Here is a 22,207-nt window from a genome sequence, read left to right as displayed (position 1 = left end):
GTGTTTACCACTCATATTATTAGTAAGACAGCAAGAGCTGAATTACAGCTGTCCAACATTAAAATGATCATTACACTGCAAGATCAAATAGCCCCAGTTGAAGGACTGATTGTGCTTCTGCAAGTTCCAGTGGTTCTTGCTAAGCTGGTCCCAACAATACATGAACCCAGCTCTTTGAACAGCACTTCAAAAAACCTTGTTAGCAGAAGCACGAAGTTGGCAGTGCACAAAGTGCCACGAAATTACGGCCGACCATGCTCACGTCGAGGACCTCATTTCAACAGCAACTAACATACACAAATATCTACACAGTAGCAAGATTTATTACAATGAAAAAAAGGTTTTCCTTGCTGCTAACCAATACCAAGTTGCCGATTTTGAGTATTTGTGACACCTACGGACAAATGAAATGTGCCTTGTTTGGTTTGGTTTCTGGGGTTTAACGTCCCAAAGCGACTAAGGCTATGAGAGACGCCGTAGTGGAGGGCTCCGGAAATTTGGACCACCTGGGGTTCTTTAACGTGCACTGACATCGCACAGTACACGGGCCTCTAGAATTTCTCCTCCAAAGAAATTCTAGCCGCCGCGGCCGGGATCGAACCCGCGTCTTTCGGGACAGCAGCCGAGCACCGTAACCGCTCGTAACCGTAACCGTAAATGTGCCTTGTGAATTACTTCTGCTTTATATGCATTGCTTACAAGGTGAGTTATTATTGAGAAAGTTGGCTTAGAATTGAAGAAAGCATATCATATCAGCTTGAGTAGTTTAAGCACACAAAGAAGGAATGAAAACATGGGAAATGAGCTGCAACCAATCAATTTATTTCCTGGCTGAAGCACTTACACAGGAAGAAATGAATCATTATTAGTATGGCTTCAATGCAAAGCAATACTGCAATTAAATAAGAAATTCAAAAGACAAGCCAGTTATGAAAGTTGTTCACGTGCCATCATGTCTATGCTATTATAACCGGCACCCTAATCTCTTAAAAGACGTTCAATCTCATAGGTAAATGAATGTGTCTTAAAGGGGGGGTGGGGTATACTCCATTCCCACGCCATCTAGCATGACCTACTGACAGATTTAAGTATTCCCACAGAACACCAATAGTTTGTAATGTCTTTTCTGCCACCCATATATTTCTAACACAAAATGTGTGTGGATTCAGGCAAGACAGCTTGAGAGAAGTGGTACAAAACAATTGAGGATTCCGAACCTGCTGGCCACCTTTTTGACGTTAATTGTGGAATATATTGTGGGCTTAGGGCACAACTGCTGTTAGCTTCGGTGCATAGGGCACACGTCGTGAAGTTTCCATTTTGCCTTAATAGTAGAATGAAACTTTGGTCACTGACAATGTCGAACATGTTGATTGACATTGCAGAACCCTAACAGGTTGCTCGTTCAAAATGAAGGACCGGTCATGAAAAGGCAGCTCCTTAACTAATCAGGGCAATGACTTTGCATATGCCTGGTGAAGGTTTCCCTTTGTTCTGATGACTGTCTTAAGCATCATCTATAATTATAAAGGACTCCAGGTGCAGCCACACTTACAAATTTCTTTCAGTGGCAAATATTTCCACATTCTCCCAAGCAATTTCATGCCCTGGTTGTGCATGTTCTGCCACAGCAACTGTTCGATTCCTGCCGACATCACTGCGACACTTTCAGATGCCTGGGTATGTTTCTAGCTGTCTCCCCGATGTAGACCGAATTAATCGTCGCAAGGTAAACGATGCCAGGGAACTTCGAACGAGGCAGAGCATCTTCAACATTTCAAAAAATCCCCATGCAATTTACTAGTTAGTACGTGGGCAATATTCACCTATTGCCTAACACCTGCCCTTCGTCTGGAATGTACAGGGTCGTCAACTTGTACGAACACGCGAGTGCGTGGTACCAATCTGGAGGGCCACTGCGCACGACACGGCCGCGCGTCGAAGCGAAGTGGTAGATGACGTGAAGCACCACGTTCAGGTCCAACTTCTCCTGCGCTACTTGGCTGCGATGAGCGGCCGTGAAGGACGCAGTGGCCCTCCAGAGTGAGGCCACGCACTCGCGTGTTAAGGGTGGACGACCTTGTACATACGAAACCACTGCTCGCTTCAACTAACGAATGCCTCGGGGACTGCAAAACCACCGTGCCTGGATCGTATATTTATGACCCTGGTCCCACGTTGTAATGAATTCACATTATTAACTTGCATACATTCTGCGCAAATCAGGTTGAATGCTCAAAACGAATGAGCGCACATATGCCTACTCGCACAACCCATAAATTACGCGAAATGAAAGCGTATTTATGTCGATTAATTATACCAAGATTTTCCGGAGAAAGCTGGAGCGTCTTCCAAGGCCAGTGTGCACAAGCGCGAGCACCCAAACAACGCAAGCACACAAGAGTCCTTTCACAACGAATCAAGCGATCAGAACGCGCCACGCAAAAGCCAAGGTCACATATACACGGTGAGAATGATGCAAAACGCCTGCATGACTTTACCACACCGCCTAAAATCCAAGCGCAACCCAGAAATCACACGTCCACGTGTTGACAGAGGCGGATCAAACAAGCAAACGATGCAAAAACGGCGGCTCAAATCCCGTCCGCCAACAATAAACGAAGCCAAGGCAATCCATGGGTGAAAATAACGCTTTGGGCCGGCTTTTCGTTATTTCCACCGGGTCGCAATAACGCTTTGGCTTGGATTTCCGTTATTCTCACCCGGTCGCAATAACGCCGGCCAGGTCTTGTCGGCATGGAGGCTTGTCGGCACTGCCACTGTCATCACGCGTGGCGCATGGCGGCTGTCGGAGTATGCGAAAGTTAGCAAAGTGAGAAGCGTGTGAGTAGTAAAAACTTTGTTTGAGCTTATAGTGCGTTGTGGTACCCGGGAGCCAAGCAGACAACGTAGTTTTCAGGTAAGCGTGTAGTTTTACGCCGGTAGCATTCCTGTGCTACTGGAGAAAAGGAACAACGCTGGGGCCATTCATCGCCACTTCCAACAAAAACAGTCGGCATGGTAGCAGCGTATGTGCGCTGGGAACAAATGTGACCGCGTCGACATCGCGGGGCTTATCTCTTACGCGATGAGGCTCTGCGCGCGGAAGATGCTTGGACGCGCAGGCGAACGCACAGGACTTTCGGACACTTCGGCATCTGCGCGCTTGTATTGTCACGATCGCTACTTCCACCTCTGCTACTTGTTGCCGCTTGTTGGAAGGGAGGATTGTTTTCGCGTCTACTCGCTTCGTTTGCGCTAGTAAGTCGAGTAGGCGCGAGCACTGGGATTAACCGCAGTCTCCAAATTATTGTACGGCGGGAGTGATAGATGTTGGCTCTAAAGTTAACGATCGGATGGCTTGAGGCAGTGACAATGCGTTACCCATGTCCGCGGCACGCAGCAAAGCGCTCACTACAGATCGTATTACCACCTTTCCTGAGGTGGTGCTGAGGAAGCTTCCGTTCGACGGGAAAGTAACGTATTTAGGAGGCGCGCGACCCCGCGATGAGCGTCGAGGCATTTTCAAGCACGAATCGGTTCCCGCTAACTTACACGCATTATGAGACGCGAAATTCCGACGTACCAGGCGAAGTTTCAGCCTGGCTGATTTCTTCTCGTTTTAGGCTGCATGAAATTGTGCCAAGGTTTCGCCGTCTGTCGCCATGAAAGGAAATTTCGAGGTTGTTGATGGCTTTCAATGCTGCTGCATTAATTTATGCACGCAGGGAGAGTAAAAGAAGAGACTGTAAAAAAAAATGAGCAGCCAGTGTCTTTACTGCAGTGCGGAAATGTAATTTGCCGCTACAAAGCTGGAAAAATTGTCTGTTCTAAAAATTGCTCTTACTTGATGTTGGCAGCTTTTTCATTGAAGAAAGGTTAGCAGAAGAACAAGTCTCACTGATCCATCCCATGCATTGCCACTGAAAATGTAATAGCCTTTGCACATGAAAGATGCATTTGCTTTGCTGCTGCAGTATGAGGCGAATTGCTCCCCCTGTGGTGGTGCAGTTCCTTGGGTTTTTTTTATGTTCATGGCATGGTTGCAGAAGCGAGTCCTGGCCACAGCGTTTGCATTTTGGTGGAGGTTGAAGGGCAAGGGTGGCCACATGCATATTAAAGGATCCCAGGTTGTTGGAAAACAATTCGTACTTCTCCAATACAACCCCTTTCCTAGCCCCAAATAGCTTTGTAATGGGAAATGGGTGCAGCAACGAAAGCTGGTCGCGGGTTTTGTTGCCCTCGCTTCTGGGATCGAAGCTCGGGTAGTGGTCATTGACAGCAGCGCTTCCGTGAAACCGAAGAACCTCATCTAGTTCAGGCACATTTGGGGGAAGAGATCGGTGACCCACGGTGCCACTCGATAGCTGCAGCAAATCTGCTGTGCTCTTTGCATAACTGAGCTGCGTATGCCTGCACAGAGCTGTTGATTTCCAAGCTGTACTACATATCTGACCTTGATATGATGCTTCAGACTGTAATCTTGGGTCGAGCTGCGCAGTTTTTCGGACAAGTGCGTCCTAAACAAGTACAGGGTGGCCAGCAATGTTTGTTTAAATGTTGAGATAAAGGATGTGATATCGTGCTTCCTTTGATCATGAAATGAATTCTTGGGGCATGCGCTAAAAATTTTTCCATGGAGTTGTGGCACCCAGGCGGAGACTTTATTTGTGACGATGTGAACTCTGCGCTTGCATCTGGATGATACTGCAAGCTCGCAAGCTGGCGCATCAACCTCAGTCCTTACCAAAACAGCACACTCATTTTTGCATCGTACGCTGTGTTGTCATATGCTGGCACGAAAAAGAGACACGAGACTGACAAAGCGCGGACTACCAAGTGTCAGCTAGCAGGCACTCTCGTGTCGTATTTTGTCAACATGGCACACACAGTGAAAAAGTGAGCAACTATGTAGACAAATTTGCTGCCTTATGAGTGACCGTTGTGACAATTCATGGCCACCTTTGTGCAAAAGGATGACTGCTCCAGAGTGGTAACAATGCTTCTGAAGTCCACTCATGTGTATGCGCTGTTTGTAGAGGACTCCCACACAAGCCATAATCGGCGCCTTTTGTCAGATATTTACTCGGTGTGCTCATGCACCGCAGACGCCGTAGCGAGAGGCCGGATCGCCGATCTCTTCCCCGCGAATGTGTCTCAACTAAATCTGGCCCTCTGGTTTTGTGGAAGCGCTGCTGCCTTTGACTACTATCCGAGCTTCTATCCTAGAATCGAGGGCAACCAAACCTGCGAAACAACTTTTGTTGCTGTGCCCATTTCCTCAACAGGCTTGAGCAGTGCTAGCAAGCGCAGCTGCCCAATCGAAGTGGTGTTCATTTACGACATAGTTGCGTGCGGCTATAGTGCCCAGCGACTGCTAGCCTAATCTCCGATGCACGCGGATTCCAAATGGCAGTCTGAATGCGACATACGAAAAAAACATGCTTGCGGAGCAGGAGTTCGTCTGCTATGTGCACCTCAATCATGGTGGCTGTGTGCCAGTGCATACCACCTATACTCCATCTCACATGTTGATTGCAGTGCGGTGAAGGCTGTGGCGATCTGAGCCATTCAGAATGGCGTGTGCTGCAAAACGTGTTCCTCCCTGCCCTTCACCCCAACTGGTGGCTCCATCCTTGGGAAGGAAAAGGCACCAGTGTACAGCTGCTGCATGCAGGAGACTCATCCGACTCAGCGGATGCCGTATTTAAGAATAGCAGCGCACTGCTTTGCAGCAAAGCCTCTACAGTGCTGTGTTCATGCAGACTTTCTCTGCTTATTTTAGGCAGTAAATGAAATGTTCGCTGCGCTCTCAAAGCATGGTCCTGAACTTTGTATACGTATTCAATTACTGCAATAATTTTTGGAAAAATAGCCCTGATTGATCGAGAGAGCTGTACCTTTCACAGTGCTGCGAACAACTTGTGAGATGAATGTAAGGGATCGGTAGTGTACGCGGGGTCATCGGGACCGGTAATTCTCCCTCACGACCCCGCCAGCTACCGTCTTCAATGGATGCCACCGGCGTGAGGGGGGCGGCCGGGGCGCTCAAAGCGAAGCGTCTCCTTTCTCGGAACGCGGCCGCTCGCAAATGCGCCGGGAAGTACGGGTGTCCCCCGCCCTGCGGTACCGATTCGCGCACGTGCTGGCACGAATTTGTATTTGTGTTTGTTTTTATTTTTATTTTGTGGTGGAGAGAATGTTCTACCCCGCACGTGCTGGCACGACTGTGCGTTTGTGTTTGTTTTTACTTGTATTTTGTGGTGGAGAGGGTGCTTCACCTTACGGGAGCTGGAAGGCTGGCCAGGCTCTTGATAAACCAATCATGTGAACATTGTAACATGATTGGAAGCCACCAAATGTGGGCCGGGCCTTTAGGGCTTTAAAACCGGGCCCCAGAGCCGGAATAGGGGTTCTGCGCTAAGGTGAGATGCTATGCATCTTCGGTTATGCCGAGTAGGGGCCTCCCCTAGTGTTAGCCAGTTCCGCCTTTTTGTTGTTTTGTATCTTTTTGCTGCTTAATGTCTCTAGTGCCTAAACTTGTATATGCTGTAAATATCTGTATATAAATCTTTAAGTTTCCCTTGATCCCTGCATGTCAACTCATCGTAAGACCGTCTCTGACGGGGCACCCCTGGTGCGAAGAGCTTCAGTCTTCAGTTCTACAAACCGTCTCTGGCGGGGCACCTCTGGTGTGAGGAAGGAAGATAGAGAACCTGATCTTTACTATGAAGTATAAGCACATAACAAATTTGTCTTACCGGTACTCACCTATGGGGCTGGCATATAGAGGCTAACGATAAGGCTTCAGATTGAATAGAAGCGCAGTGGGCTGTGCGAAATAAACTGGGTGTACCCTTAAGTGATGGGAAGGAAGCAGAATAGAAACAAATGCTGGGTAGTGATATCTTAGGGCCAGGTAAGAGGAAAAAATTGGATTTCGGACAATATGTAATATGAAGAACAGATGTTTAGGGCAGAAGGGATCCCAAGGGGCCAGCTGAAATCGGTGGAAAGGTGAGGTGAGGAATTTGCCATGATAGAATGGCTGTGTCTGGCACATGACAGGGGTAGTTGGAAGTCGTTGGGAAAGGCCTTTGGTTTGGTGTATTGGTTTATTGGGGTTTATCGTCCTAAAACAATTCAGGCTATGAGGTACGTCGTAGTGAAGGGCTCTGGAAATTTCGACTGCCTGGGGTTCTTTAATGTGCACCGACATTGCACAGTACACGGGCCTCTAGAATTTCGCCTTCATCGAAATTCGGCCGCCGTGGCTGGGATGGAACTCGCGTTTTTCGGGTCAGCAGCCAAGCGCCACAACCACTGTGCCACTGCAACGGGTCGGGAAAGGCCTTTGGTTTGCAGTGCACCTAACTCAGCTGATTATGATGATGATGATGATACAGTTACAGAGCATCATCCCTGGCAGTAAACATTTGAGGCAAATTCTACTCTGTGAAATGTTTGTGGGAAAATGTAATGTGAGTAATTTCACCAGAGAATTTTATCCTTACTGTTAGTCATTGGGAGAGACTCCATGTTACAGAGAGCTTGGATGTTTTAAGAAAAAGAAATTATTTTTTGACAACAGCCAGTCATGTGCTCTGAGTGTTGCGCAGTTATACTGGCAGCATGTATTGCCTTAGTGCCCTGAGGGTAATGCTCTTTCGCCTGTCGCAGGTGGTCCAATGCGGGTGCAAACAGCGAAGAAGATCTCGCAGCTGCGGCGGCGAAGGAGAATGCTCGGCCGGAAGCTGCTGCCAAAGCTGAAGAGAGTTCTGCAAGCCGGTCGCGTAGCCAAGCCAATCCACACCTCACGGCAGTGGACTGTGACTCCAATCAGCCAGGTCGATGAGTCTCTAGTGAGGACCGTGCCCAGTGCCATCGGCGCCGTTTCGACACGCGCTGCCAGACGGGGCGCAGCTGCATGCATTGTGGAGTGTGGGGTGCAGAACAGTTACAGGGACCTTGAAGAGTCTCGCCGCGATTCCTCGGAGCACAGTCAGGAGCGCCGACAAGAAGACCTGGCTCGACGCAAAAGGCAGCGGAGAAAGCGGCGCGTGGCAGCTGCGCCAGTTCAACCTGCATCGGAAGAGGACGAACCGTCTGATGAGCACAGCAATGGCAGTGCTGGTGGTAGTGGTGATGATGATGATGACGGCCAGGAAAACGAGGTTGCTACCTCGGATACGTCTTCTGGCGATGGAAGTGTTTCCGATGAGGACAGCAGCAGCAGTGTGTCAAGTGAGAGTGAGAATGCGGGCACACCTAATATGCTGAACGAATCACAGCCCTGGCATGAGGACCACGAAGCCAGCAGTTCTGTTGGGAGCGACAGTGAGCAGGTAGGCTCAGGGGCACATCCCCTGGTGTTCACTTTGTCATTCCGCTCAAGGTACACTGAGGCTTTTTTTTTTCCTGATTGGCGTTTTATTTACAATTTTATTTTTGATTCTTTTATATTTTAGCCCCTGTTCATTTATATTGGTCTGTTTGAGCCTGTGATAGCAAAGCTGGGGTCAGCATTTGCTGGGAGATGGAGACAGGCAGATCGGAGCAAGACAGTGCACTCTAGGAAAAAAAACATTATGTGAACATGTCTCTGGGCACTTAATGTTCTGTGCATCACACACAGCTTAGTGCCCCTTCACGTTTAAAGGCATTGTTCAACTATGGGAGCAGTGCTTCTGTCACTTTGCAGAAGCATCGCTCTGGGTGGCTGAAGCCTCTGCAGTGGCATCAGAAACAAGGAGTCAGAGAGGAGGAAATATTGAAGCGAGGAGGACACGGCACTGATAGTGAGGCGTGAGAGCCACTAAGGAGTAAGAAATTCAGGGAGCACTTTGACTGTCCAAAGTGCGTAGAGGCGAAAGCATTTTCCACACCACTTTGACTGCCTCTGTGGCACTGGTGATGTCCCCACTGATGACGTCACACATAATTAAGTACTAATTACTAAGTGATTACAAATTTTTAATTGCTAATTGCTAATTACTGATTAATAACTAAATAATTGCTAATTCGTGACACTTAAGCTTCGCCTTTAGGAGTGGAACGTGACAGTGTGTTGTAATGCTGCCAGGGAGTGAACGGGTGGGCGATGCCTTGCCCTTTGAAGGCAACGCGTTTTGAGGAAAGGAAATGGCGCAGTAATTATCTGTCATCTCGGTGGACACCCGAACCGCACCGTACAGGAAGGGAGGAAAGGGGAGTGAAAGAAGAAAGAAGGGCTGTAATGAAGAAAACAGTGAGGGGAGGTGAGAGGCGGGCAGCCCGGTGCCAGCTGTGCCATGTTAGGTCACCCACAAACCAAACCAAAATTTGAAAGGTAATTTTTGCGATTAACGATTTAATATGAGGTCACCCGCTCCTCACGCATGCGCAGTATGGGTTTTCCTCAGCTCCGCGAAATGGCTCAGCGACTAGCGCAGTGTTGCTTTCACAACAATAACGAGTGGTTGAGGCTCGTCAGTCATCTAAGCAAGCTGTATACGGGGCCTCCCACGTCTTGCTAAGAGCCTGTTTCAGACGGTAAAAGGGAAATTAAATGGCGAAACTCTTGGGCAAGGGGGTGCAGTAGAAGGGAAAAGTATTTTTCTCTTAAGCGCATTCTGCTTATGCAGTTCTTTGTGTCAGATCATCTGACCGTCTGTATATTTTTATGAGGGGGGGGGCAGTGGGGCAGTGGGAACCCGGTTAGGAAAAGCAGGCAGTAGGAGCCCAATTCATTTGTTCTAAACATAGAAGGACACTTGGACGTGTTACACCCCTCTCACTCAGTCATTTCGAAAAGCCGTGGTACCGGTAGTCTGTCAGCTCAAAGGCCAATTGAGCGCTGTTACACAGGCACTGTTACACGAGTCAGTAGTTTGAACGCAACGTAGTATTATGGAACTCTGTAAAAATTTCAAGGGCCTTCGAGCGGCGGCTGCTTGCATTCTGAGATACGGAGTGCTCACAGCAACGCGCAAGGTAACGAAATGGGAGCTGTATCATGTGTGAAAGATATGGGAACTTCAAAATGTGCAACTTATTTTGCGGAAAAAAGTGCAGGCTGGGCTACAAAACACAGCAGCAAACACATAATACCATTGTTGCCAGCTGTACAGAGGCAGCCAAAACCAGCTTCTTCCGAAGTACAGGAATGTTACTACAGCTTGTCAAAGACAACAAAGTTCATTTCAAAAGTGATTAATATTACTGTAATGAATAAACATTGTTTTTAACCTTTTCAAATTAAGCTTGTTGGTTGGTTGCTAGCATGCCTGCAAAAATTATTAATGGCGGATGCACCACTGTCGTTGCCGCTGCCACTAATTTGAGATGGTGGGAGGTGATGGAATGTTGGTATGAAATGATGCAGCCTCTCAACGGTGGTCGATTTTTCAGTGTAGCTACAGCACAACTCCGTTGAGTTCAATAGCGGTTTAGAATCTCGAAGGCTTTCGAGCACTTTGAAAGTGCCCATGTGACAGGGGTATTACTCTCCGCTGGTCAGGATTTATTCGACATATGGCAGAAAAGGAGTGATTAAAATATTATTCAGAATAAATTGTTGATGAAATTAAGGATAATAAGGATAAATACTTACAACCTCCGGGTAGATTGAACACCCGCTTAAATCATCGTGAAGGTGTTCGACCCTGCATGTCCTGAACTAATATATTTCGTTGTTCTTTTTGCTTGGAAGCAGTAGAAATGTGGTACAAACTACCGACTCAGATCATTAATAGTTCAGTGGGACAATATTTGTGAACATACTTGGTGAATATTTCTAGGAAATGAATCCTTATTGGGACGTGTTTAGTGTAGTGGAAACTCCAAATTATTTTTGATAGCTGCTACCTCTGTATTGGTGTAGATTGCCTGATATTCTCTGTGTGTCCTATTGTGCCATTCACGCACACTATTCACATGCTCTTTATGCATTTTCTATGGTCACAAACTTTTTTTTTTTTTTCATTGGGATCATTAGGGCTGTGTGTTTCATGATTTACTGGCCTTGAAGGCACCATTAAGCAAGTTCCCCGTTTGTAAGGATCTCAGGGACATGCCGAGGTCTGAGATAAGCTCATGAGCGGCACAGTTTATACGACAAATTACTGATGTATTGAACAATTTCACAACACAAAGGGGACTTTGTGTTCTTTGGTGTATTTAGAATTGACTTTATTCTAAAGCTTTGGTTTTTGCCAGACTTGTGGGAGCAGCTCGAGTATATGCTCCAATCACTAGATGGCTTGCATTGTCGCCAGATGCCCAGTAGTCACTGTAGTTGCTGGGTCGAACAAAAGCACTTGCTGTCTTTTGTTCTTGGAATAGTGTTCATCTCATTTGGAAACTGTCGTTCCCTGTCTTGTGCAGCCAGATTCGATGGACCACTCTGCTTACGATTTTCACAGTATGAAAGGGAAAGATAATTCTTGTTACTCATCTCTTGTAACCATAAAGGTGGAGCACCTGAGAATTTTATTATCTGTTTGCAAATTATTGCTTTTCTTTTTATGCCTTTATTAGTTTGCCATGACTGCCGTAGAAATAAATTGCTGACTGTTGTTGCTCAGGCTGATGCAAGTTGAAATCCTTGTATAATCGCTTTAGAAACGCACCAGACTGTGCAGTGTGGTGTATTTTGAGGCATCGCTGGTGTCTGCTGCAGGATGCACTATGAGACCTATTTAGCACTGGACATTGATACCCTAAGGAAAAGCCTCCTTGGGGCAGTTTTCACATTGAGCAGGACAATAGTTTGTGAAGTAGACTTTGCACTCCATGCTGAGGATTCTTCCACGCTGCTACTCGCTCAGCATCACTTTGGTGTCAGTACTGTTGGCTTTGTCACAATTATTGTATAAGAAAGCATTGCAGGTCACTTGCTGTGCCGAGATGTCCAGGATGGGACACGCGTTTTTCTTCTGCAGTGTCTATGCCCTCTGCAGAGTAGTGCTCCCCATTTGCAGAACTCCGCATTGCAAACGGGGAGTGCAAAAATTCTCCGTTTGCCTGACAATAAACCTCAGTTGTTAGTTAAGGGGGGGATGAGGGTCTTAAAAACTTTTTTATTTGCCGCCATAACTTGTTGAAACTTGGCATGCAGGTGTATCATAGAATGCTGATTTCAAATATGCATTTAAATTTCAAATATCTCACCTGGAAGAAAATTTATTACAAAATAACATCCTAATTAGGCCATTTCTCTCGGGCCTTTATAGTAATTTATCAGTTAAAAAAGCTCTTTTAAGAATATGCAGACATTTCCAAAGATCCACTGCACGTCCTAAAGCTTTCTTATTTCCTTTAAACATGATGTATTAGCAATTAGGCCAAGTGTGGGCTAATTACTGCCACATCATTTTTTCTTTACAACTTTGTTATTTATTTGTGATCGGCAAAATGACTTTATAGACATTTTGTTAGCTTTAGGATGTGCTTTGGGCCTTTGAAAATGTCTGCTTATTCTTAGAAAACCTTTCTTTAACTAGTAAATTACTAAAAAGGCATGTAAGAAATGACCTGATTACGATATTTTATTTTGCTGTATATTTCTTTCCAGCTGAGATATTTAAAATCTGAATACTATTCGAAATCAGCATTCAGTAATACTCCTAAGTGCTAAGTTTCAGAAAGATATGTTAACAAATAAAAAAAAAGTTTTTAAGACCCTCATCGCCCCTTAAGTGTCTGTGTAGTTGCGTCACATCCCAGTCTTTTGCGCTGTCTCCATGGTACTTCGCTCTGACTCTGTTGTCGCTGGCGCCATCTATGAAATCTTCTCCCAACTAGGTGCGCCTAGCAAATTTGTTGTAATCACGAAAGTTTTTTTAGTTCACTTTGAACATTGAAAGTTGGCAGTTGTATTAGAATGTTGTGTTAGAAATGTGCCTTAAATAATGAATATGAACGATGTGCTATGTTTTAAGAGAAAAATAGTAACTGCAAGTGGTGGGGGTTGGGGGGTAGTTGTTGCAGAATATAGTCTGTCTCATAGAGCCATTCATAGGGCACTTTTCGATCCTTCTCAGTTGCACCAGTGAGATTTTATAGTACAAAAAGAATCATAGCGTTATTTCAAGACCAATACAAAACTGCACTAGACAGATCCGGGACCAAATCAGGAATGTGATCATTCCAAGTTTGGGATAGTGGGTATTGCAAGTGAACTGTCTCACAGTGGGACATCTGTAATCACCGAGAATGTTGTCAAATCTCTTTCAGGGGATGGATGAAGAAGACGGAGCTCAGGCCAGTGCGAGCGACAAGTGCAGGTATGTCTGCACTATGTGTGGACGAGCTCTGTTTTTTTTTTACTTTTTGTTTATTAATATTACTTTGTGGTAAACATTGGTTCAGTTGATTATTGAGGCATTTGTAGTGCGGTAGTACCTCTGTTGATTGGGCCATGCGATTGCAAAATGTGCCAAGAGTGCTTTCTTTTCTTATTGTCAACGATTTTCTTCAGCTTTGCATCAGTTCCCAGTCAGTGGAACATTTGTTGTTGTTAAAGGGGTACCACATTTACCTGCATACTGCGGTGGTTGCATGTGTGAGCCACAGTGTAATGAAATTAAGGCTAGTCTGAGGCTGTGAAAGACCATTGCAAGTTGGTAAAGCATACCACATAAACAAGAGTGGATGTGTCTGCAGTACATCTGCTGTGCTCCTCGGATTATTCCCACATAACTAGCGTAAGTAGCCTTAAACGACGGTTTAGCTTACTATTGCCCCTTCAAACTAGAAGACGAAATGCCCGCCTATCCTTCGTGCATAGACTATATCATGGTTCAACAGACTTTCGAGATGTGTTTCTTTGCCCTGCTCCCCATAAATCTTCTCATTTATACCATCCATATAAAATTAGACCCATATTTGCACGTGCAAATTTGTTTAAATATTCACCTGTGCTAATTGCCATCTCTTAATGGAACAGTTTGCCTGCAGATGTCGCCTTCATACTTGACCACACATCCTTCCTCGAGGATTTGGGCAGAATGGAATGTTCAATTGACTTGGTTCGTTAGGTGTTAATACTTTACGGAGTTTCTTTTTTCCCACTTGGATGTACAGTGCAGTATTCCGTGTTGTACTTCATCCCCTGTTAGGTGTTATGTGTGTACATAGTAGTTCAATTGTTAAAACTGTGTAACATCGTTGAATGCCATATTTATTTGTTTATTTATTCAAATACCCTAAAGGCCCTCCGGGGAGGGTATTACATAGCGGGTGCACACGAAGCAACACACAATATAACTATTGTATGCAGCTTTCTGAAAATTCTTTTACTTTGATCTTGCATTTTCTCCAGTAAACCACTGTGTGTACTTTGTGCAGTGCGATTTTTACTTACGTGCTTTTTTATAATCAACACTGTTTAATCGACTCCCCCCCTATGTAATGCCCTAAAGAGCTCTTAGGTACATATATAAATAAATAAATAAATAACATTTCTAGAGAAGTTTATGTTGCTGTGCATTAACTGTGGCCATTCGTTTTGCGTGTGCCCAGATTTTCTGTCATTTGCTGGGGCTGTTTCAGTAAACAAGCGAGGTGGAAGTTATGTCCTGTGGTCATCTTGTCAGTTGGGCTTTGCCTCTTTCAAGTTGTGAATCCTCTAGTTACCATCAAGGGAGGTGCTGTAGTGCTGCACACGGGTGGTGTCTTCACATGCAGCACTATAGTCTGGCCACTTTGGCAGGCACAGAGCTGTACAGCTAAGGAAGACTGATTTTATTCCTGAATTTCATGCTAGATGTAGCATGGAGGAGTGAATACAAGGATGGGTTTCGTTGTCATCATCATCGGCCTAAACACCTCCTTTGTGGGACAAAGGGTTTTTCATTTTCTTTCCGATTAACTCCGTCTTGTGCCAGCTACAGCCACCTTATCCCCGCAAACATCTATTCCACCCACCCGACTTTCTGCCACTCCCTGCTATGCTTGCCTTCCCTTAGAATGCGTTTCACGAATGTGATACCATTGGTCACCTTCCCGTCACATTTACTTACCAGCCTGTACCCATTTCTTCTTCCTGATTTTGACTAGGATGTCATTAAGGGGGGAAGCTGGTCTTCGAAAAAAAATTTTGTTAATGAAGTCACAATAACGGAATCTTCAAGAAACATCTATTTTTGCATGGTGATTCCAAATAAGTAATTTTATTTTATGTAAAACAAGTCCTTGTGCACTTATATAATATGTTATGCAACTTTTTGCCGAGAGCTTTCAATAAATCTTGCAGCAGGAAACATGCTAGTATGAATGCCACTGGCCTGTCTTGACATCAAACTATGCAATAAGGGCAAAATTATTATCCTGCCTATCATACAACTTGAGTTACAGGGTTTTGAATTTGCCACTTCACAAATGGGAAGAAACTAATGATTTCAACATCCCATAACTAACCTTCTATAGCACGCAGGATGATAATTTTACCCTTATTGCATGGCTTGATGTCAAGACAGGCCAGTGGCATGTAATCTAACAAGTTCCCTCCAGTAGAATTTCATTCAAACCCTCGGCAAAAGTTACGCAATATATTGCATAGATGCACAAGGACTTGCTGTACATAAAATTAAATTTCATATTTAGAATCAGCATGCAAAAATGCATGTTCCCTGACGATTTCATTGTTGTGACTTCATTAATAAAAATTTATTTTTAACACCCTTTTCTGCCCTTAAAAAACTTTCCCAGGTGGTCAAATTACTTTATTGCGGATCTTGAATCTACAAAATGTATATAATCGAGAATAAATAGTAAAAAAAAATTAGGAACAGTACTTTGGTGACAGCATCACTCACAACTGGAAAATGTTCAATAGAATAGAATAGCAATGGTGATAAGCAAGCTAAGAGCAGCACCAATAAAGATAGAAATCAACTTTCGCCGCCTCTGCAAAACAGTGCCCACAAAGAGAAAACACGTTTCGCGCAACTCCGTTGCGATCCCGCAGCGGAATCGAAACCGCGTAGGCGCGTTGCCACCATAGAGTTTCTTACTATTACCTAGAGGGAAAGCTGGCGGCGCTGCACTTCAGCCGCCATGGACGCCCAAAGCATCATGGGGCGGTGAGCTACTTGTTGCGGAACAGTTGTATTTTTTTGGGAACACGGAGTGGCTTTACTGAGATGTTTCATTCCGAAAACGCTGTTTGTGTGTGCGCAGACGACTTTCACGCGAGCGCAGTGTGCAAAAGCCATAGTAGTGAAAACTCGACGACACACGACGCCAATAAAAGGTTTTACTCTTCCGAAATGCCATTAAAAAACCTCTTAAAGTATCTAAACAACAACATTTTTTTTAAAACATATTTACTTTTAAAAGTGCGCCTGTTAACTACGAAATATTAGTTTTTTTAGTGTTCATCACTTGGCCAATAGGAAAGCTAGTCATCTCTTATTTTAGGCAAACTTTGCACTTAAATACTTTTCTGCTCGTTTGTTGCAATCATTAGACAAGATATTGAATGTTAGGACGTTTGTAGTTATCAAACAGCTTAATTTTTCTATTATTTTTGGGCGAAAAGTTGCAGTTCTGCAACAAGTAGCTCACCGCCCCATGATGCTTTGAGCGCCCATGGTGGCTGAGGTGGTCACGTGGGGTCTCCATGCAAACTCCCATAGACGGCTTGCCAGCTTTCCCTCTAGGTAATAGTAAGAAACTCTATGGTTGCCACAGAGGGCGAGAATACCTCGCGAGCAGCGGTGATAAGCAAGCTAAGAGCAGCGCCAATAAAGATAGAAATCAACTTCGGCAGCCCCTGCAAGATAGTGCTGACAAAAAGAAAATTCAAATTTCGCGCGACTCCGTTGCGATCACGCGGCGAAACCAAAACTACAAAGGGGGTGTTGCCGCAGTCTGTGCCGCCGCGCTAAAGCTAGACATAAGTTCTGCTTATCTCCGTAAGAAGGCAGCACAAAATTCAAACACTTCTTGTAAGTCCTAAGAGGTGGCAGCACCCCCCAGTGAGCACGCATTGTTCTTTTGGCGCAAAATTTCAAATGGAAGATCGAAACCGTACCCGTATGGCAAAGACCTTGCGGGACAGAAAATCGCCGCCGTACATATACGGCAAAAACCTTCAAAGGGTTAACTCTACCTTAATTGTTGAACTTAGCAAAGCGCAATTAAAAGACAGGGACAAGAAGAAGAAGCACACAGGACAAACGCTTGACATCAACTAGTTCTTTACTCGGGAAAGAAACACATATATACAGATTCATAGATACACCGTCATGCTGTGCAAGCTGTAGCAACGGATGGGCACCTAGCAGAACACTGAAAGTCATGTAAAAAATGTAAAGCAAATGAGCCGCAGTTCAGTGCCACACGCACGTGCTGTAAAGGAATAAAGAGGCTTGACAGAGAAATTATAGAGGCTTATTGCATTAAAAAGAAAGCTGAAAAATGTATCAGCACTCCTTCGCTGACCTTACCACGCAAGGAAATTGCTTACCTTGATGCCTGTTCACTCTTAACACACCTGTGATAAAGCCGATTCATTGCTTGGTTTATAATTTGTTTCCGCCCTCTATGTATCTGTATATATGTGTTTTTTTCCTGAGTAAAGAACTAGTTGATGTCAAGCGTTTGTCCTTTGTGCTTCTTCTTCTTGTCCCTGTCTTTCAATTGCGCTTTGCTAAGTTCAACATGTATTACCAACTCGCCCAACTTTCTGCATTGCTCTACCTTATTCCGAGACCCGCTGTGCTCCCTTTGTTTCCTATAATGTTACCCCTGTCGTTTTCCTTTCCTTAGCTCATCAATTACCCTTTCAAAATGCGGCATTTTTCTTGGTTGATTGAAGGTCCACTGGTAAAATAGGGCAAAGTAATTTGCAAGTAATAAGTAATACGTAATAATAATAATAATTCCTGTTGCGCGCGTGCTGCGCAGGATATTCCTGGCCACCCACGGCCGAGTGCTGGTGGTGGTGCAGCCTCCGGCCGTGCTGCAGCTGGTGGGGCGGGCGCAGCTGCGCGTCCTGCACGGCATGGTCGACGTGGAGGGGCTCCTCCTGGTGTCCAGCGAGTCTGTGCGGGGGGGCCGTTACACCGCCACGGTGGTCCAGTCGGGCTTCCCCACGGGCGTCGTGTACGTGCGGCCCCTCCCCTTTGGGCCCCCCCCGTCGAGAACCGTGGTGCAGTTGCACCGGACGCTCGCCAAGCTGGGACTGGCAGAAGGGTGGCCACGGCTGCGGCCGCTCCTGGCACACCGGTCGGCGGTGGTCCTGCTCGAGAAGGTGAGGGAGACGGGAAGCATCCTTAACTGCGTCATTCCTGGCATGTCACCTGCGAATGTGCTCACGAATCTGGCAGAGAAGGAAGCACACTGAAACGTCCGACGTATCACCTGTGATACGAAGCTTAGAGGCGAAGCTTAGAGGCTTAGAGGCGAAGCTTAGAGGCTTAGAGGCGAAGCTTAGAGGCGTGACAACAAGTGCACCAGCACTTGTAGTGGCCATTCCTCGCGTTTAGACATTGTGTGTTTGTCTGTCTGTTGGTTTGTGTGAAGCTTGTTTGTATGTTTGTATGAAGCTTGGAATACTCCTCCAGTAATATGGCCACCTTACAATGCTTGATGACTGCATTTAGTAAGCTGCTGTGTCATGTGAGCAGTAAGTCAAACTGTGATATTAGACTTCTTTCTTTTTTTTTCTCTCTCTGAATGTAATTGTTATAACATTAAGCAAGGTATTAGTCAGTGAAGTAGTTTATTACTATTGGTATGGTCAGATACAACTTAAGAACGCAGCGACTTTAGAGAGGACCCCCCCTTCCAGCCAGTGGCGTCGGCTGATTCTCATGAGCCTGCTAGTGTAACAAAGCAGGGTCTGGTAGACAAAAGGGGATAGTCTCTTTCCTCTATGGTCGCGGGTAGACCCCGGTCTGCATGGTGGGAACGCTCCCTGCATTGTCACACTAGCAGCGTCATTGGCTGGAAAGGGGTACTACTTTGATGGGGAAAAGCCGCTGCGTTCTGGAGTTGCATTTAACTATAGCACACGATTCCGCAGCCGTTATTTAATTCCAGGTAGGCAAGATTATAATAATGATGGGTGAAAACAAAATTTGTGTGCATTACCTCCGTTTCTTTTTATAGCTTTGTTTTGGGGAAAGGCATCTGTCTTTAGTTTGAACTGTCTGTAACAATATTGAAAACTAGCATTAGAAAATATTCAATTCAGTTTGCTACCAATTTATTCATATTTGCTTCTCAACCAAATATTCGATATTTGCACATCTCAACGAGAAAGGGCATGCAGGTGCATAGTCCCTCAATATGTGACCAAACTCGATTAGTAATGACTAGAATTTTTGTTATGAAATATTCTGCTGTAAACAATAAAGTGCAGTTAATGGGAAAATAAAGGAGTAAAGGTAAGGCCTGTGTATGTTTAGGTTCTCGGGGAACCCAAAGAGCAGTCCAAGGAACCTAAGAGTCCCACAGAACCCACTTTGAGAACCTCTGCTGTAGGGCATGACCATAGGTTTGCATTGGTTCAGCCTGCATAGCATAGCATACGTCGCAGGAGGCTTGGATTTTATGGCATAAGGTGTCAATAACCTGTATGCCTTTGTTGCTCGCTATTTTTATGTGCTGTTGTCTGGTCACATGCCCATGCTCTTGCCAGGGTGACATGGTGTATAGCTTCTGGTTCCTCATGTTCCTGCTTTGTGCCTGTTGTTTTCCAAAAAACCGTGGACTTTCTCTGTTAAAGGAGCAGTAATGGTATATAAACAGAAACAAGAACCTTCTTCAGACTAGATTATCGCTCAGGAATAAGGAACACTGTACGAGTGTTTGTTTGACGTGGTAAGGTGACTGCATTGCTGAGAAAATTTTAAATGGTTTTCGATTTCATTCACATTTATACCAGCGCAACACAGGTCTTGTTGCATCATTTTTAACTCTTTCCGTACCATGGGGAAAATGACCATTGTACATTTTTTCTTCTGTAGAAACTATTGCATTCAATATTGATTGCAGTACCCAAAAACAGAGCTGAATAAAGGTGCTTTCTATTAATATACGTTTAAACAACAAATTGCATGTTGCAACAAAAAATTTTATTTGCTAAGAACGAGATTTTAGAAGAAAATTCAACAAAATTTGCAAAAACACGCTTGTATTTAAAAATAAAAAATTATAAAAATTTTCTGAAATATGCAAAATGTTTGTTACTATATTGGCGACTCTCTGCAAAAAAAAATATCATTTCTATCTTGAATAGTATTGTTGCTACAAAACAATAACTGGAAACACTATAGTTGTGCATCGGGGCGCGGCCGCCTGTGTTTTGAGGCTGGTTTCCATCATCACCGATGTGAAAACTGAGTCATCTTCAGCACCTTGCAACATTTTCAGGCTCGTTGTTGCACAGGACGTCGATTAAATCACTCGCAGACGAAACGGAGTCCTGAGATTTGCTATGTCTTAGAGCGCGTGCACGCATGCGGAGGCTGCCAAGAGACTTCGATGGTACCGCATCTTCGGAGTGCGTTCAAAAAATGCCGTTCTGTAGAGGCAAAAAAAACTATATCGGAAACAAAACTTCAGTTCTCCGGCTACAGGCCAGATGCGCATCGCGCCTGTAAGCAACGTGGAAGTTTCCGAAGTCGAGCGGCGAAGGCGTCATCTGCGGGCAACATGGCGGGCAATCAGCGGAGGTCCGCGTCTTCATTTCTGCGCAGCGCGTGAGAAAGTGTCCCCTCGCGGGACAAAAGAAAACTACATCGGAAACAAAACTTTGGTTCCTGGCCTACAAACTACATCTGCAGCGTGGTCATTAGCAACGCAGAAGGTTCTGAAATCGGGGCATGAAATGATCGTTAGCAGGCTAACGATGCTCAATGGGCACGGTAGGGAAAGAGTTAACGCGAAATCATTATATATGGCTCATCGCAACGAAACCCAGCGGCATTGACCAGCAGCATTGACGTCACCATGACGTCACCAGCAATGACGTCACCATGGTCTCACATGGCGTCAGCAGTAGACCATAAGGTGGTGACGTCTGCAGCAAATAAAAATAACATTTCTTCCAAAGGTGCGGGGAATTGAACCAGAGGCCTTCAAAACTGCGTTGCTTCTTGGTGAATAGTGGCGAACCTAGGGTACGCGTTTCCTTACAACAGTATGCTAACGAGTAGGTGCGTCATTAGAAAGGAAGGAACCTTTAATGAACCCTGCAACAGAGCTCACGTTGAGACAATGCTTTCACATTCAACCCACATATGTAGTCTTAATTAAGCGCCCTTTGTATTTATTGGCATGCATAATCTATCGAGGTTTTTTCGAATGAAATGAAAAAAAAAAAAGAACTGCGCGGCCCACCAATAATACGATCCTTTGTTACAATATTTATCAACAGGTGGTGACACCGTACTCGGGATGCTGCAAATTACTGCCGTTGTTGTCACTGAGTTGGTTTCACAAGAGGTTGCGCAGAGTATTACGGCATCATTCTGGTAGAAGGAAGTGTTGTTGGCAGAACCACATAGTGTGCCATCATGGCTAGCATTCTTGTAGCCACATTAGATGCCTACAATGGCACTGGATTGCCATGTCATCATCACTTTGTTCAACGCTTCTTAATGATATGACCCCACTGTAAACGAGTACACAGCATCAGCATTCAGTTTACTGAGAGCAGGCTCAACCCGCAGTGACTTTCATACGAAGTGGCTGCTCTGTGTTTCGCATAAACAGTAGAACCTCGACTATAAATCTTTCAGGAGACCGCGTGAAACCGTCATATAATCCGGGCGTCCTGTAATCGAAAATCTTTCCCAATGACGCATTCACGTGACAAACGGGTTCGTTGCTCTGGCTTTAAAAAATTACTGGAATTAAAACCAGTTCCGAGTCCACGCGCAGCCAGACTTTTTGTCATTGAAGAGACGGCTTCAGTCGAGGCATACGAGCGCTCCCATCCCTGCACATTAAGTATGTTACGTAGTCGTCACATGCGCCTTAAAAATGATGATTTGGACGATGCGCCAGAAATATGGCTGCTGCGGCTCTTCGGAGACATTTGGTGGCACGTAGTATGACCATGCCAGCGACATGTCTTTCTGTTCAGACTTCCTCCAGAACTGCTGTCACTGCGTAGCAACAGGCAGCGGTGTTTAGGAATTCGCACCATAAAGCAACAAAGCAAACGCGATGTTTGCCTGCGATGCGAATGCGCTGCCGGCGCACTTTCTCA

General features: G+C 45.3%; 1 protein-coding gene across 3 annotated transcripts in view; it reads left to right on the top strand.

Annotated features, from left to right (window-relative positions):
- The first annotated feature begins 2,701 nt into the window (after positions 1–2,701).
- Positions 2,702–22,207, top strand: part of LOC149360355 (polynucleotide 5'-hydroxyl-kinase NOL9) — a 65,344-nt gene continuing 45,838 nt past the window's right edge. Inside the window, exons 1-4 of one of the 3 annotated variants that reach the window (XM_089572291.1) lie at positions 2,702–2,844; positions 7,681–8,345; positions 13,216–13,286; positions 17,893–18,238. In XM_089572291.1, coding sequence (XP_089428417.1) covers positions 7,689–8,345; positions 13,216–13,286; positions 17,893–18,238 — 1,074 coding nt within the window. In that variant the 5' untranslated portion in view covers positions 2,702–2,844; positions 7,681–7,688. Of the gene's footprint in view, positions 2,921–7,680; positions 8,346–13,215; positions 13,287–17,892; positions 18,239–22,207 lie in introns of all 3 variants that reach the window. The other 2 variants (XM_089572290.1, XM_089572292.1) reach the window with 2 other exon arrangements.

Source organism: Amblyomma mixtum, chromosome 2 (genome assembly GCF_055824585.1).
Source record: "Amblyomma mixtum isolate Tamu chromosome 2, ASM5582458v1, whole genome shotgun sequence".
In the NCBI taxonomy this organism is placed as follows: Eukaryota; Metazoa; Arthropoda; class Arachnida; order Ixodida; family Ixodidae; genus Amblyomma; species Amblyomma mixtum.
This window is presented reverse-complemented; position numbering and strand designations above follow the sequence as displayed.